The sequence below is a fragment of the Oryzias latipes genome, chromosome 3 (assembly GCF_053564925.1).
Source record: "Oryzias latipes strain Hd-rR chromosome 3, Olatipes_Hd-rR_3.1".
NCBI classification, from domain to species: domain Eukaryota; kingdom Metazoa; phylum Chordata; class Actinopteri; order Beloniformes; family Adrianichthyidae; genus Oryzias; species Oryzias latipes.
Window position 1 is genome coordinate 25,423,034 of NC_136239.1, and position 16,292 is coordinate 25,439,325.

The window sequence follows — 16,292 nt, forward strand, 5'->3', positions numbered from 1 at the left end:
TATAATCCTCATCGCTCACATATTTGGCACTTTCTTTGGTGTTTTTTTTATATACATAGATATCATAGTTAAGAACTCAATGTCATCATGGTGACATTTCTTTGTACATTCAGTGTTGACTCCAGTCTCTCATCATTTAAGCAGAGAACTGGTCCGTTGGTCGGACAAACACAGAAGAGGCTGTGCTAATGCAATTAAGGCAGCTCTGCAGCTGCATTGAATGAGTTTATTCAAACATTTAATAAAACATCTTTCCTTCCACATTTTCTTCCTAGACACATCTGTCTCATCATGTAGACCTCACATATTGATTGGGGAAAGTAAAATGAGCTCTTACTGCCGTTAACTGTGTTGATTTTGTGCTTCCTTTGTCCGTTGCTTTGACTCATTGCGTGGATCTGCAAATAAGACTTGTTCATTCGTTGCACATTTATATTCACTTTCATTCAGGATTGTACACTTAAAGCTGTGATAAAATGGCAAACATGAGTAGGACAGAAAAAAAAGCTGGTATTTCCTGTCATTGCAAGCAATGAGATTAAGTGAATATTTAAAGCCATAAGCTTGCATAGGTTTTCATTTAATAATTTTGGAAGTAATCTGCTCTTTAATGCATAACCTCAAGCTGGATTTGGACTCTTGATCTGTCATAAATCCCACGTGGTGATTGTCTCTCAGAAAATTAAACCCAAGTGTAATGGAAAGCCTCTTAAACACCTGGATGGCTGCAACGTTTTATCAATCTGATTTCACATTCTAGGTTAAAAAAATCTGCATTGTACAGCACAATATTAACAGAGTATTAACAGAATTTAATGCATATGCACAATCTGTACCCTAAGAAAAGTGTGATAACCCAGCCATGCAGATTTGAATTTATATTGTGCTTCATGCATGTGTTTCCTTTTGTGTTTGATGTCACAACAGAAGTGATTGTCCTACAATGACCATCATTCACACATCCCAGCACAATTACGGGCTCAAAGATCCACAAACAGCAATACTCCACATATTATTTGCTTCCTACCCATCCCTCAGTATTTTCATATAAAATGTTGTTTACTTTCTTCTGTCTCTCAGTGAATATTAGCCTGCAACTCTGCAGGGAGGGGAGAAAAATGTGCATCCTCCCCAAACATAATCCTTTCCAACCCAAAACTCATCCATCACTTCACCTTGTGAAGAACCGGGGAGGAAGCTGCAGCACAGCAGAAGAAAATGAAAAGTGCATTCAGGAAAGGTAGCAGTAAAAAATAAAAAAGCATCACAGATTTGTTAGCAATGTATCAACAGCTGCTGGTGGGTTCCACTCCGAGTACCATGCAATTTGCCAAGGAGCTTATGCTCCTTTGACCTGCCAGCAGGGAGGGATGATGGAGAGGAGGGAAGGGTGCAGAAGGGGTTGAAAGTAAAATGAGGGTTTTTTTTTTTGTTAATCTGCAGGAGCTAATAATTCATTTATGCTTTACTTGACATCTAATGGTGCCTGCAGAGAAGTTGTCAGATCTTCCTTCCCCCCAAAACCCTCCACCGTCTTTCAGATATCTCAGCTGGTTGATGTATGAAGCTCCTTAATGCTCTAAGGACACACACACACATGCAAACACCTCCTGCTGCTCATAGTTCCAGTGCGCGGTGGTGACGCCTCCTCACGGTGGGCAGAGGAAGCGCGCGCGCCGCGGGTGGTTTAAAAGCGCCGGCCAAGGAGGCGCTGCTTGTAGAAGTGAAGAGCTCTGCGCCAGGAAAAGTTTATCCCCTACTCTTAGAATCGAGCAAAAGGACGGAAAAACCTCAGAGATGGCAACCCAGGCGGAGCAGCTGCCCCTGCTGCAGCTAGCGGAGCTCACCGCGGCGCAGTTCATCGACATCTGGAAGCACTTTGATACGGACGGTCAGTGCGCTCCTCCATCCGATCAGCGCGCGCGCAATGACCAACATTACAGACGATAGGAACATGGCTGGATGTCACCTCTGACAGGGAATGACAAACACTTATCAGATTAATTGTTTTTAAATTAGTTTTAAACAATATGAAAAAATAATTAAAAGACAGAATGCAATCCTCTGTGCAGTTTCTTTAATTAGTCCTAATTGCCTGGACCACTACATTAATTTCCTATTGAAACTGTTGTTAATATTTCTTACTTTTTGTTATGAAAAGATGTTGATATGTTTAAGGAATAATCCTTAGAGAGAAATGTTGAGGTGTAAAAAGTGAGAAAAAGTAAGGAGGAGATGGGAAATATGTAGGAAGACTTGTGAGATGAACTCAAGGAGGAAAAGATGAGAGGGAGAGGAAAAGGAGAAGAGATCATTGTGTTGGGATGTCAGGTGAATGACAGTGGGGGTCGTTTTTTATCCTCTGCAAGGAAAGTAGATCTTCTGAGTCTTTTTTTTAAAACTTGCTGGTGAAGAAAAGGCAGGAATTAAGTGTTGGGGACCCCAAAACGTAGCACAGCTGGTGGAGAGAATTTAATTCATAAACACTGAGGTATTTCTTCTTGAGCCTGTAGATCCTGACTGACCACATGCCTTTCAGAAGATGACTAAAACTTTTTTAATGTCTGTAATGCAAGACAAGAGTAAGCTTTGATTTTCAATATAGTGTCAGAGGGGTCAATATGCTGCAATGGAAGGGATTTCAATAGTTTAAATGACTTGATCCTCAGCTTTCAATGAATTACAGCTGTCCTTTTTGAGAATTTTAATGTCTGCAGTGTCCTGTTTGCTTGCAGAAAGATGCAAGGTAGCTTGTTGGTCCCGTTTAGACTGTAAACTGCTCAGTTGTTACAGAAATGAACTGTTCTCACTCGAGTGGATTGAGCCGTGATGATCTGCTAACAGTTCGTAACTCCATAACTCACCCTGAGGTCTTATCAGATGTGTCTGCGGTGTCATCAGAAGCCTGTTTTTTTGTGCGCAGCTGCAGAGCAGCAGTGACAGACCAAACCTTTTTCTGCTGCAACAGGGACAACCCATCACTGCAGAAAACACTGCCATCCTAAGTTTCACGCCAACATTTTCATTACATCATCACTGCTATTGATTTAAAAGAAGTGCAGCAGCTGAAGAGCAACACTGCAGGGATTTAACAGTTTAATGCCACGAGCCTTAATGGGTCATCATGTGTGAAACAGTTGGGTTGTGTTTTAATGTGCCATTGAGCAACCAGCACTTGAACCTTGTCTAAAAAAATACCTTGGTGGATGGCAGGGCATCTGCTTAGTGCAGTGCTGTTCTTGTGACAGCTGAGTTTTGGATCTGACCTTGACTCTGGCAATGATCAAGACAAAAACACGTAACTGTGGACATTTTTTAAGATACCGGATTAAAGCACTCTTTCTTTAAGAAAAGACATAGGTAAAAGACAATGAGACATTTCAGTATTTTTCCTGCAATACCTGCAAAAATGAGGATATAGGAAGCTTCAAAACCCTGTCAGTTTTCTTATGCATAATTGATGACTTACTCACTAATTAGTTGTGGTGAGAAGTTGTCTGCAGGCTTTATTTGGTGTGAGCATGTGCAATTTATATGTAGTGAGTGGACACTAAAAAAGGGATATTGTGATGCTTTTAGTTTTCACTCATTTGAAACGTTTGAAATGGAAATATGTGAGAAATCTCAATAGATAATTTGTTTTTAATGTGTTGTCCCCCTGTTTAGACCATTTGAAAGAGAGAAAATGCTAACTTGAAGTGGCTGGAAGTCATGTCATTGCTGAGAACCATTGCTGGCTGCATTTTATAAATTTTTTAAATAAACAGATAAAAGAGCTGATGCTCAAGAATGCATTATTGTGTGTCAGCATGTGTAGCAAGAGATGCAAAGTCTTTCAGATGATTGCTGCTTAAAAAATTAATGCAAAGGTGTGTTTTTATCAAATTTTTCTAAAAATAAAAGTTGCATTGAATTCATTTGACAAAGCAAAATTGATCAGAACTGAATAAAAAATGCAGGCTGACAAGAAATGTCATCTAATTCTGAACACGGATGGAAGCACCTCTGAAGTACAGTGCATACATATGGATGGGTGGGGGATGGGAGCAATGGGGGAGGTAAGGGAGAAAATGATATAAAAAAAGGCGGGATGAAAGGATAAGAGATTAAAAGATGAAGAAAGCACTGGGATGAATCTCTGCATTTTACTGAGTGCATCTGTGTTTATTCTGAATTGAAATAACAATTTTATATATGCCTCTTTTCTACGTTAGTCGGCACACGACCCAACAATCCCTGCTTGGACTCGTGACAGATGGGAGTCAGTTTTATGAGTGAAAAGGGCACATGGAGTGCCTTATATACCCTGTGATTTACACGTAGCCCAGTGCAGTAAATTATAGCATTAAATCATTCTCTGTGCTTTAAGTAGTGCAAATGCAGAAAGAATGACCGAATGCCCCAATAAGCATCAATCTGATTGCACGCTTTCATCCTGTCAAGCAAGAAGACATTCACTGTGCTACTCACACTTCAGTGCCACTTCAGCCATGGGATGTGTGTGTGTGTTTGTGTGTGTGGGTGTGTGTGTGTGTGTGTGTGTGTGTGTGTGTGCGTGCTTTGCTGCAGCACACAGCACCGGAACATAAGGAAAGCTGTGAAATACGCTTATTTTCACTTTCTAGACCCTTTGTAGAATGGAAGGATTTGGAATAATTTTGTAGATGTGAAACAACACATTATTGTACAGTATAAATTATATGCATTTATTTAACCCTTAAACAAACCAAATATCACATACTACCAAGGCTTTGATGGAGTAAACTTGAGCAGGTCAGGAATCAATATTTCTTGAACTGGAGTCACATTTTGGACAATTGACAGAGCTTGAAATTGCCTTGAAGCTTTAAAACCCTAATTGTGTCAAACTTATTCTGTTTCTTTACTGCACAGGGAATGGCTACATTGAAGGGAAAGAGCTGGAGAATTTCTTCACACAGCTGGAGTCTGCAAGACGAGGAGCCGGTGTGGTGAGTTCGTGCCTGTAAAAGTTTCATTCCAAAGGTTTAAAACAACAACAAATAGAATCTATTTTGAATCTGGGAATTCAAATGACTCTAGTTTGTATAGCTGTTATGACAGGTATCTTTTATACAAGTTTAAGTCAAGCATCAAGACTTAAGTCCATCCATCGGTGAAGCCTTCGTACCGTCTTGGTCCTTCTCATGGGGTTGCTGGAGTACATCCCAGCTACTTCTGGATAAAGACGGTATACACCTTGAACAGATCAGTCCATCAGAAAAGTCTTACATTTTATTGTTTACATCATTATTCTGGTGTTACTGACTTTCAAAGTGGTACTGTGGTAAAACAACCACTGAGAACACAATAGTGGGAATTTTGTGTTGACTCACAAACAAAAACATAGTAGAAATTTGAAGTTTGTTAGATCTGACATGACATTGATATCTTTAAGGTAACAACAACAGAACATTTTTACATGTCCCTAAATTTAATTGTAGATTTGTAATCACTGGAGTTTAAAAAATATGTTTTCAAAATTTGAATCCTGTGAGGAACAGATGTGCACCAGTTACTGGGGAACCATTTCAATTCCCAATCTCTGGGATTAACGAAGCAGATGTGTCTGGTAAAAGACAGACTGGCGCTGAAAACATTCATACTGGTGGCAGTATAAAGTATAGTATAGTGTAGTGTTGCCTGTAAATGTCAGTCAAGTGGAACTTTCTTCACAATTAGCTACCTGTATATTTTTATTCTCAGACACAGCACAGCACAACACCGACAAATCTCATTTGACTAAAAGTAGGATAGCACAACAAACTGCTTAATTGGCAAGGGCAATCTGAAAGATTTCAAAAGGCTTTAGGTTGTTTTTAATTTATTACAGACTTGAGCATTAACCAAAGAATGAAGCGGACCAAACCATGTTTCAAAAAACACATCTACAGTAGAGAAGGCCATTTTATTGGTATAACACCTTTCATACATGTAAGCAATCACAAATTTTTTTAAGAAATGCAAAATATTTGGCAGCGTACAGGAAAAGGAAAATGAAAATATTCAATACCAAAGTAAGTTAAACAAAACTGTGAGAGTTCAGGCGTATGTTTTTAAACATGTAAAGAGTTGGGGTACTTCTGAGTTAATCGTTCCATCTGTGTGCTGTATGGTAGCAGATTGGTGCTTTGGGTGCATTAAAAAGTTCTGACTGGGGTAATAAAAAATCCTACTTTGATGAGCAAGAACTATGACTGAGTCTAATTTCTCTCCATAAAGAACTGGCTAGTCACAGTTATTCTTTCACTATCATAATTTTGCATTCATCCCTTATTACACCAACAATGAAATACTTCTTTGATGCTTCTTCCAAGAAAACTTAGATCTTTGGCTTTAGGGAGGTAAAGGGTTGCTTGTTTGGCCTCCATCAGAGAACAGATAAGCTTTTATGCTTAAAATGAAGCAACTTATAACACTTTAAAATGCAACCACTTTCTTCCAACTTCTATATTTAGGAGTTTTGCAAAGTGCCTAGCGATTTTTTTTTAATGTCCATCCATCCATCCTTCCGTTTTCTTAACAAATTATATCCCTTTCGGGGTCACAGGGTTGCCAGAGCCAGTCTCGACCACTGAAGGCAATTCTCTTGTCATTTTGAGAAATATCTGGCAAACCTGGTCTTATAGAAGGTTTTTATTTATTGTAGCTTCAAAACTATACTGTTTCATAAATATTATTCCACTGACAGAGACATATTACAAAGCACAGTGGTTTTAAAATCTAAGAAATTCTAATGTGTGAGTTTTAAGTTAGGGCATTTATCAGTTACAATTAAACAGTGTAATTAGATTTATTAACTCTCTTTTTATTGAATTATGCCACCCCAAAATTTTACAGATATTCCATGTTGCCTAATAAAAGTACATAAACAAAGAATAGCAAATAAGACTAAACTAAAAGGTTTGCAAGAAGCACCACTGTTTAATAAAACATAACACAAGCAAACACTGTTGAAACTGATCCAGCATGAACTGGTAGCTAATGGAGAGATTTTCACTGCTGTGATGTGAGTCTTTCAGTGTTTATTATTCTTCTGTCACCAGCATCCTGAATCATTTGCAGGATCATTACACTGGAACAAAGAAGAGCAGAAAATAAACCATTATAATAATGTAGTCTTAAAATGACAAATGCATGCGCATTAGGATTAGAGATTGCTGAATTTATTGAAAATGTTCCAGAGGTGAGTAAATGCATACACGGTGACTTCTTCAACATAATCCTTAAATGACAAATCACGGTGAGGGTTTGGAATTACAGAAAAACATTTAATATCTATATTGAAATACTTTTGCTTAATCATTTGACAGCTGCTTAATTTAAAAGCGTCTGACAAAGGGGGATATAAAATCATGCACAGGAAAGCGGTGTTGGAGACTCTCATTGAGAAATTATAGAACTGAAAAACTCAACTATAGATATGAGAGAAGAAAAATGTAAGTAAGACTGAGGAACAGAAGTAAGAGGTCGTCAGAGAAGCTGCATCTTGATGTGGCGATTGACCAAAGAGATGCTCATTTGAAACACTGATGGTTTCAACAGAACCAGGTGTAAAATGAGTTTGGCCTGAGAATGCCTTTGGTGAAGGGATAATAAGCACATAGTACCAGAAGTTCTGGGTGATTATCTTTTAAGACCCACTCCGATCATCTTTTGATCTGTTGTGAAAGGGTTCCCAGTGGTCTTCTAATCTTTGGCCAAAATCCAAAAATTTGTACTTTTCTAAGACATAGTTTCTGCAGAGTGACAGCAGTTCATTAGAAATCCACCTCTGAGTTGTGGGCTATTGACACAGACTAAGCCCACCCCTACTTCTCATCATCCATCTCTTTTACTCCCTCTAGCTTTCACAACCTGAACCTAACATTAGCAGCACAGCAAAAATGGCGAGCAACATTGTAGCCATCCAGACGTACAGTTTTGAGCCAGATGTCAGCTCAGATGAGAAAGACAAAGAAGTGCATGGGTCTGTTTGTCTCAAGTGGATGCATCAGTGTTTTCTTTTTTCTTTTTACATAATGTTAAGTAAACTTAAATGACTTACCTCCCACTGCACCAACCCTCCTTCCTTCTTTTGATAATTTGCAATCAAACATGTCAAGGATCAGCAGTTACTGAGTAACACCTCAGTAAGAAACAAGAGATACGATAATAATATACAGTGAAATATATACCGGTAAATATAATAATATACAGTGAAACATTAAATAAGCAAGTGTAAGCAAGTGTAACTACCAGAAATTATTTTATTAAAAATGCAAAAATAAGGAGCCAGTGCCAATCCATCTAAAGCAAATCCTAACATTAGTGACCATCAGCTCCTCTTGTCCCCCCCACCTTCTTTTCATTTACCCCTCCATTTCTTTGGAGTTCCCCCACAGACTAATACATTTCAGGGATTGGTGGTTTAGGACCCAAAATGCAGGAGACTGGGTTTGGTGGTGGGAAGTTTAATGGATTGATTCAAAGCATGACAAACCTATAAACCAATGGGAGAATAAAAAATGCAGATGACCTGAAAACCAGAACACTTAAACACATAGAAAATCATTAACTTCAATCAAGACCACTGTGGATATTTAGCAACTTTAATCTGGTGTAACTGTGACAGGGAGAATACAGTTCCCAAAACCTGAAAACAGAAGATGACAAGAACAGAAAAGATAACATAACTGAAATCAAACAAACAGAAAAAAAGACAACATCCTTACAGGAAGTTTGCCTTTGACCATGCAATGGATTTAAACAGAGAAACTTCCCGGGCTGGTAGCTCATCTAGATATTTGAGTAATTATTTCCAGTGAGTAATCTTTTAGAAGAACCTCCAAGTGAGAACGTGTTCTTCTTCAATTATAAAATATATTGTAACCAAACGTAAACTCACAGTGGTTGGGGTGATCTCTGTAGCAATAGAATTCTATTACAGGTAATAAGAGAGGTGAAGGCAGTAACGTTGGTTTGGATGGTTGTGGTGTGATGACTGTCTGAAGGTTTGCCATTATAGCCAAATAAGGAGTTGGGGGTTAAATTTATTTTATTGCCAAAATTCAAATGACCCAAGGCAAGTCCAGAACACAAGGGTAAGGTTGCATGGGGTCTGTGACCATCTACTGCTTGTGTCATCAAATTTATTTGGATAAAATTTTGACCCTTTTTGTACTCTATTAAAAAACTTTGAAGTGTTATTCTAAAACAACTCGACTGGGAGATAACGGCCCTTATATTTCTTCCATGAAGGTCTCAGACAAGCTCAGTTGGAGTTCTGACTCCAAATTCATCTTGATCCAGTGTAGAAAAACTTCACTGGTTGGACATAGAAAGTCATGAAAATATGAGATATGGCCCATTAACAGGGTCTTACCTTAAGTAGTCAAGTCCATTCCATTGGAATATTTGTGAAAATGAAGTTGTGAGTTTGATCCATCTGTTTGCGCGCTCTCCTGCTAGCTTACAACTCCTCACAACCCCAACCATTGGTGGTGCAACAAAACTAGTGAGCAATATTGGAGCTATCAGATGTACAGATTTGAGCCAGATGCCATGTCAGATGAGGAAAAGAAAGACTTACATGGATCTATTTGTCTCCAAGTGGATACATCAGATGGATCGGAGCAGGGACCTTGTTGCCTGCCGTAGTAACTTATAGGCTGTCTCAACCTACAAGCTGCATTCTTTCATCTGCTGAGCAATTTGAATAAAGAAACACTAAAGAAACACATTTCATCACAAGAAAAATACCACAAGATCATGTTAAAAACACAATTTTCATCTGAGTCTGTTTTTAATGTATTTAGGTCACCCAGAGTATGAAGTCTCTAATTTTCTAAGGCAGAAATTTGTGGGTCTGTTTTTGCTTACAAAGTATATTTCTAATGTTGATAATGAACGACATGTTTTTAGATGGTGTTCTCTTGATTGATCAAGTTTATATAACTGTGCTGTCAGTGGTGCAGTTGGAGATTTTCTATCCTCTCATCTGGTTGCAGGATCCTTCACATGCATCCTTCAAGGAGAAGATGAGGGAGTTCATGGCCAACTTTGATAAGAACTCCGATGGAAGGATTGAAATGTCAGAGGTGAGGAATCAGTTAAAATCAAGTTAATATGACCTAAATAAGTAAAGCCTGAAAAAGGATGTATGTATTCAAACTGGAAATCAGAGCCCTCTCTTTCTGTAGCTGGCTCAGATTCTGCCCACAGAAGAAAACTTCCTGCTGTGTTTCAGGGAGTTTGTTGGATCCAGTGCTGAATTCATGAATGTAAGTTTGTGGTTTTTTACATCTGTAGCTCTCACCTTGTTCATCGATGGACTGTGAGAATTCTTATATAACTCCTTAAGTTAGATCTGCTCAGTCAAGCTTTTATGCAAATCCAAAGCTGTCCAGTTTAATGACTGTAAAGCCTCGGCTACTTTGTGTCATCGCTGGAGTACTGTATTTGTTGAGGGGAGGATGCTCTGGTAAACCTTACTGAGCTGTAAAAAAAATCTAGCTGTGCCTCCAGCCAGCATGTCTTTACAGTCTGTTCTGTTTGTTCAAGTGACACAAAATGTCTTGGTGTGGTTCACATTTTCTTTAGATTTGCCTGAAATGTCAATCCTTTATTTCTGACTTTCACATACAAACATCTGCTTGTTTATAATGCTCAGAACACAGTAACGTTGTAAAAGTGACAAACGTTAGTTTACTTTTAGTATTGATCATTTGATATTAAATCAATTATGTTTTTCTTTAGTGCAAAAATGATCTTGTCTGTGTGTTTAGCATTATTTTTTAATGATAATCTGTAATTTCTTTGTTGGAAAAGAGTTATGTTACTTGTTTGTCTTTTATGGGGTCTGCATTTATGGAGTCTGCATTTGCCAATCTGCAAACTATAAAACTGTATCTGTTTGCAAACTGTGAAACAAAGAAAGCAAAGAGTCATTTAGCTCTAGTTTGAGTGAAACGGGGTGTCACACAATGACATGCATTCTTGCTTTCCTACCCTACAAGAATAGTTTGTGGTGGTGCATTCAGGCTCTTTTGTGCATCGAAGATATTCTGAGATTCTGAGAAAGGCATTCATTATGAATGGAGCCATCCTGCTGTTGAACCAGAGAAATTTGGGTGTCCATTTTTGGAAAGAGATTGAACATAGTCAGATCACACCGCAGTCCAGATGTCTATGCCTTTGCTGTTACTGTGGGACAAAATTAAATGAGATGTCTTCTAAAAATACTCTTCAATGCAGGCCTGGAGAAAATATGACACTGACCGCAGTGGATATATCGAGTCAAATGAACTAAAGGTAACACTGCAAGCTGTCAGTAATGCTTCAATATTATATTTTTTCTCCTTTGAACATGTTTTATGGCATATTTTGACCGCAGACTTAAAAAAACAAAAAAACTTAAATATGAATTATGGTAATTCATTCTGACCTATGCGATGGTTAAAATAACTGGAATTGAAAAATTGTGAACAATGTTTAACTTCTGTGTTTCTTTATGATTTTTATACGATCTATTTTAGTTATATAATTTGTCAAATAATGTTTAACCAATAACATTGTTAATAGAATGTTTTTCCATAAACCCATTGTAAAATTAAGACAAACTAAGGAGGTGGTTCATTTTTTTATGTTTTTGAGGAAATTGGGACTAAAATAATCAATGACTCAACTACTGTGCTATTACACATTGAAGAAAGCACTTTAAAATCTTAATTTTTTCCCATGATCATATACTGTTGTTCATTCATGGATTAGGTGATTCATTTGTCCAATTGGTTTCCATCCTCAGGGCTTTCTGTCCGACCTGCTGAAGAAGGCCAACAGGATCTACGATGACAAAAGACTCACTGAATATACACAAACCATTGTGAATATGACATCTTTTATATATTCAAATGACTAATCGCAATCACAAATTTACAAAGACATAAATCGTTTGCATAAATGAAGGAAATGTGGATACTTCCCTAAATTTTACAGATGTTGATTTCAAAGTAGATCTCGCACATTTTATTTTCTTAGATTTAGTTATTTGAAATCTCATTCTTCAAATTTATTTTGGACCATAATATATATACTTTTTTACTCCATTTCCTTGTTTGATGGTATCTAGTTAATTCTTTAAGTATCGTTTGTCCTCAGCAGTAATAAAGACAATAGTCAAGATTTTTAACCACGATGCACTGCAGGTCACTGTATGATCCATTCCTGACTGGATCTGTATATTTCTGTGAAAGACTTTTACAATATACATTTGACAGTGATGATACAAGTGAATTGTTTAAGACATTAGTTTAAATTCTTCCTCTCTTATATTTGAAAAGATGAACTTGCTGTTGAATTTGCTTTAAGGATAGAAAAGATTTCCTCTTTAAAGTCTCAATGGGATCTTTTTTTAATAACACTGCAATCACAGAAGTTCAGTTAACATTTAAAGAAAAACAATAATATATCATAAAATTAAACTTTGCTGTGGTGGTCACGGTAGTGAAATTCAATTTGTCCTGTCAACATTCAATGGCCTGTAACGACTGTTTAATCTCAGTTGAAAAAAATGTTTTTTAGAAATGCTCTTGTAGAATTTTTTTTTTTAGTTTACCTGATCCATTTCTTGTTTTTTTTTTTCTGTGTAGCTGAGGATGTTTGATCTTAATGGTGACGGAAAGCTGGGCCTTTCTGAAATGGCGAGGTGAAAGCTATTTCTGTTTTATTCATCTGCTTAGCTTCTTAAATAAAGTTCTGCCTTAAGTATGCCTGCAAGATGAACAACTAATGAGCCTCTTTGTGTCACCACAGGCTTTTGCCAGTTCAGGAGAATTTCCTGCTCAAATTTCAGGTAAGAAAATAAAAGCAAAAAAAAAAGGGCCCCATCATATAGAATTACTACTATGGGCAGATTTTGAAGTGTAGTAAAAGTGCCTTGACACAACTGTGTACTCACTAAATCCCTCTGGGATTAGATATAGTCATGTAACGCAATTCTAATATTGTAACATCTCAGAGACGGGCTTGGATTTTCTGGTCCATGTAAATATAAACTTCAAAAGCTGTAATTTGTTTTATTCTGAGCAGGTTCTTTGTTGTTCTCGCCCACCCAATGTTTTCATCTTGAGCAGGAGAAATCATTACACTTGACAGAACTGAGGTCTGACATTTTAACATTTTCAGTTAGAATTTCTTCAAGTCGAAAGTTCATTCATGCAAAACATCTAAAATCAGCCTTGATGCAATCAAAATGTCAGACCTCAGTACCGGCATATCAATATTTTCTATGCTTGCATGATTGACATTATGAAACTCCTACATAATGCTGACAGTCATAATTTTGGACAGGCTGTGTCGGTTCTCTCTGACACTTAGTGGGCTGCACTGACAACCTAGATTGCAAAAGGTTTTGTAGCTTCTCTGCACCTGAAAAGGAGTAGAATCAGATATATTTCTGTGCAGATAATTGCGTTTGCTCTCTGTTTGCCACAAAAAAAGCCCATTCCTGGAAAAAAAAGGGGAAAAAAGGGTTACGATGGGTCAATTTTAAACAAGAATGCAGTAAGGTTCACGATTTCAAGGTCAGCGTTTGTAAAATTGTTCCAATGATATTCTGCATCAATCTTTATCCTGACAAGCATGTTTACGTGTGCATGTGCTGACTCGTGAGAACACATCAACAATTCCTCTGAACAGAGGATTAGGCTGTATTATGTGGATTAACTCAACTCTATTCCCAGTTATTATAATCTGCATGGATTAGTATCAATTGTGAATCTGGGGCTTTTAGTGCTTTCTAGAAATATTCATCAGTTTCTAGTAAATTTGACTGTTCTCTGTCTCTCATGCAGGGCATCAGACTTACCGTTAAGGAGTTCGATTCCCTTTTCACTTTCTATGATAAGGTAAAGCAAACATATTTTGTGTGCGTTTGTTTATCTATACCCTTAGTTATGTGGGTCTGCAATTAAAATAAACTATAACTGATTGTTTTTTCTTCCTAATAAAATATCTGCAGCCATGCTAGATTAAGATGATCTGTGCTGCTTTGCAAAAGAGAAAATGCCACTGTGTTTGACCCACAACCACACATGGCGCTCTTACCGGGGGGATGGGGGTAGTGGAATCCGTGGAATGAGTGGATCACATCATTTGGATTCATTCTCAGGGGAAAACAATCATGGCAATCTTTCTAATGGATACTGAGATCAGTCGCCCTTTAAATAAATCCTCTCAATGGTCAATTTCACATTAACAACATGAGAATTATTGTTTACAATAAATAACACTCTTACACGTAAATACTTTTTTTCCATTTATTCTAAGCCATACAACAGAGACATTATGTCTAAGAGATAACACTCTTTTTATGATCCTAAATCCTGAATGGTAAATCCTAACAAAATGTTTTGCCACAAATTTGACGTTTGGTGGTTTGCTTGAAATATCTCAAGACTTATTGAATACGTACTCCTCCAACCAGAAGAGCCTGTCAGAGAATAATTTGAACAGCTGCTAATAGAGGTGGAAACTTTTAGAAAAGGCCACCCATCAGCCTCACATGTGTTCTCGTTTATCAGGATGGCAACGGCTACATTGATGAGCAGGAGCTGGATGCCCTGCTGAAGGACCTCTGTGACAAGAACAAAATGGTAATGAATCGTTTATTTATTGATTGATCTGTTCGGGTTACTTTCCATAAATAGCAGGTGTGCTGTCCTGAACACCTTCCACTGACGGTGTGAGTCCATGCTGTTTCTGGTAGGATGTGGACGCCACCGGCTTGGTGGATTACAAGAAGAGCATCATGGCTCTGTCTGATGGAGGGAAACTGTACCGCACTGAAATGGAGATCGTCCTCTGCAGGGACTCCATGCTGTGACCTCCCCATCTGTGGACCGGTATTCTTCTAACGCCACCTCCCAACCTCCTGACGTTACCTGCTGCATGTTAGCCCTGACCTTGCCACACCATGTAGATGTGTTCATGAAAGCACAAAGTGTTCTGCTGGTTGAAGGCTCTTTACCTTATTTAATCTTTTCTTTATTTTTGGTAACAGGCAGTTTGACTGCCACAGGTAGGATTCTTTTGGTTTCCTGCTTTTAAAATGCATTTGTATTTTTGAATTTTTCATTTGTGTTCCTGTCGTTGGGTTGAAGATAAACGCTTTTACTTTTTGGCATATTTACTTTATATTTATTGTTGTTTTTTTCTGTTCAAAGAATGTGAGAGAATGAATAAAAATAAGAGCTTTTACCCCCATTGATCCATTCGCATCAAAAAGACCCAAAAGTATTTAATAAAGTGCAGATGCTGTGACAGTTTGTGTGATTATTTATTTCCTCTCAAGGGCAGAGAAAGCCCAGCCAAACACACACTTTTCTGAGGAATGTGGAGCTTGTATCCCAAAACAGATGACCACAATACCAGCGTCCCCCTCTCCTGCTTTCTAGACTGCAGATGAAATGGGAAGGGAGGCTGGTCCTGCTCCATTTTTCACAGTCTCAACACACTGTGAGACTCTCTTAGAACCACTGTAGGAGGAAGTGAGTAAGATGGAGCCAGAGAAGAGATAAAGAAAAAAAGAAAGAGCTTGATGTTCACTCATCTCTGACAGCAAAAAACAACTAAGAAAATGCAAACAAGCATTTAAACTCATCAAAAGTTGAAGCAGGTACCCCTGATGGAAACAGATAAGTCTTAAGAGATGTTGTCCATCTGTTTCTTCTACTCCCCCTACACTCACCCCCCCCCCCCCCCCCATCTCCATGAGTGAAGATTATGGAACAGTCTAACTTCCATCAATTAATAATCACCACTTTCATCTTTAATTAAACTCACTATAAAACACACTGCAGCATGCACGCCATATATGCAATGGCACTCACGCTCGATCACAACAGCAAATGTTTCGTTTTTACACTCATGCAAACACACAACCACAGAAGCACACAAACGGACAAAGTGAAACACTATGAGGTCGACCAAGTCGTTAACTGCTGACAACAAGGGAAAAGAGAGTTATATCCGCTCTGATTCCTTCACACCCATCAGTCCCACTCTGTGAGAGGAATGAGGCGAACAGACGAGCTTCCTCTCTGAACAGCTGCACACACACATTACAGTGCAGAGGACACGGTTTCATTTAATCTTGATACAACAGTCAAAAACTTCAAACTAGAAACAGTTTTTGTTACAGTGAGTACCCTGGACATGATGCTCTGCAAGCTGTTTATGTAAGACATATTAGTCATAACTTATGTCACCAAACCTGCATGCAGTTAAGTGTCTGC

The 16,292-nt window shown here is 38.1% G+C and overlaps 1 protein-coding gene across 1 annotated transcript; it reads left to right on the forward strand.

Annotated features, from left to right (window-relative positions):
- Positions 1 to 1,682: 1,682 nt before the first annotated feature.
- LOC101167606 (calretinin) lies at positions 1,683 to 15,320 on the forward strand. The gene is made up of 11 exons (XM_004067199.4): positions 1,683 to 1,891; positions 4,894 to 4,970; positions 10,008 to 10,097; positions 10,200 to 10,280; positions 11,254 to 11,310; positions 11,804 to 11,881; positions 12,648 to 12,703; positions 12,811 to 12,850; positions 13,851 to 13,904; positions 14,580 to 14,651; positions 14,765 to 15,320. Exons 1-11 carry the CDS (start codon positions 1,798 to 1,800, stop codon positions 14,879 to 14,881), a joined length of 816 nt encoding a protein of 271 aa, XP_004067247.1. The 5' UTR covers positions 1,683 to 1,797; the 3' UTR covers positions 14,882 to 15,320.
- The last annotated feature ends 972 nt before the right edge of the window (positions 15,321 to 16,292 follow it).

Excerpts from the sequence above, each read along its gene's own strand:
- LOC101167606 (XM_004067199.4), top strand. The coding sequence starts at position 1,798 with ATGGCAACCCAGGCGGAGCAGCTGCCCCTGCTGCAGCTAGCGGAGCTC. Across the intron at positions 11,882-12,647 it reads CTGAATATACACAAACCATT|CTGAGGATGTTTGATCTTAA; the intron begins GTGAATATGACA and ends TTTTCTGTGTAG. Across the intron at positions 12,704-12,810 it reads GGCCTTTCTGAAATGGCGAG|GCTTTTGCCAGTTCAGGAGA; the intron begins GTGAAAGCTATT and ends GTGTCACCACAG.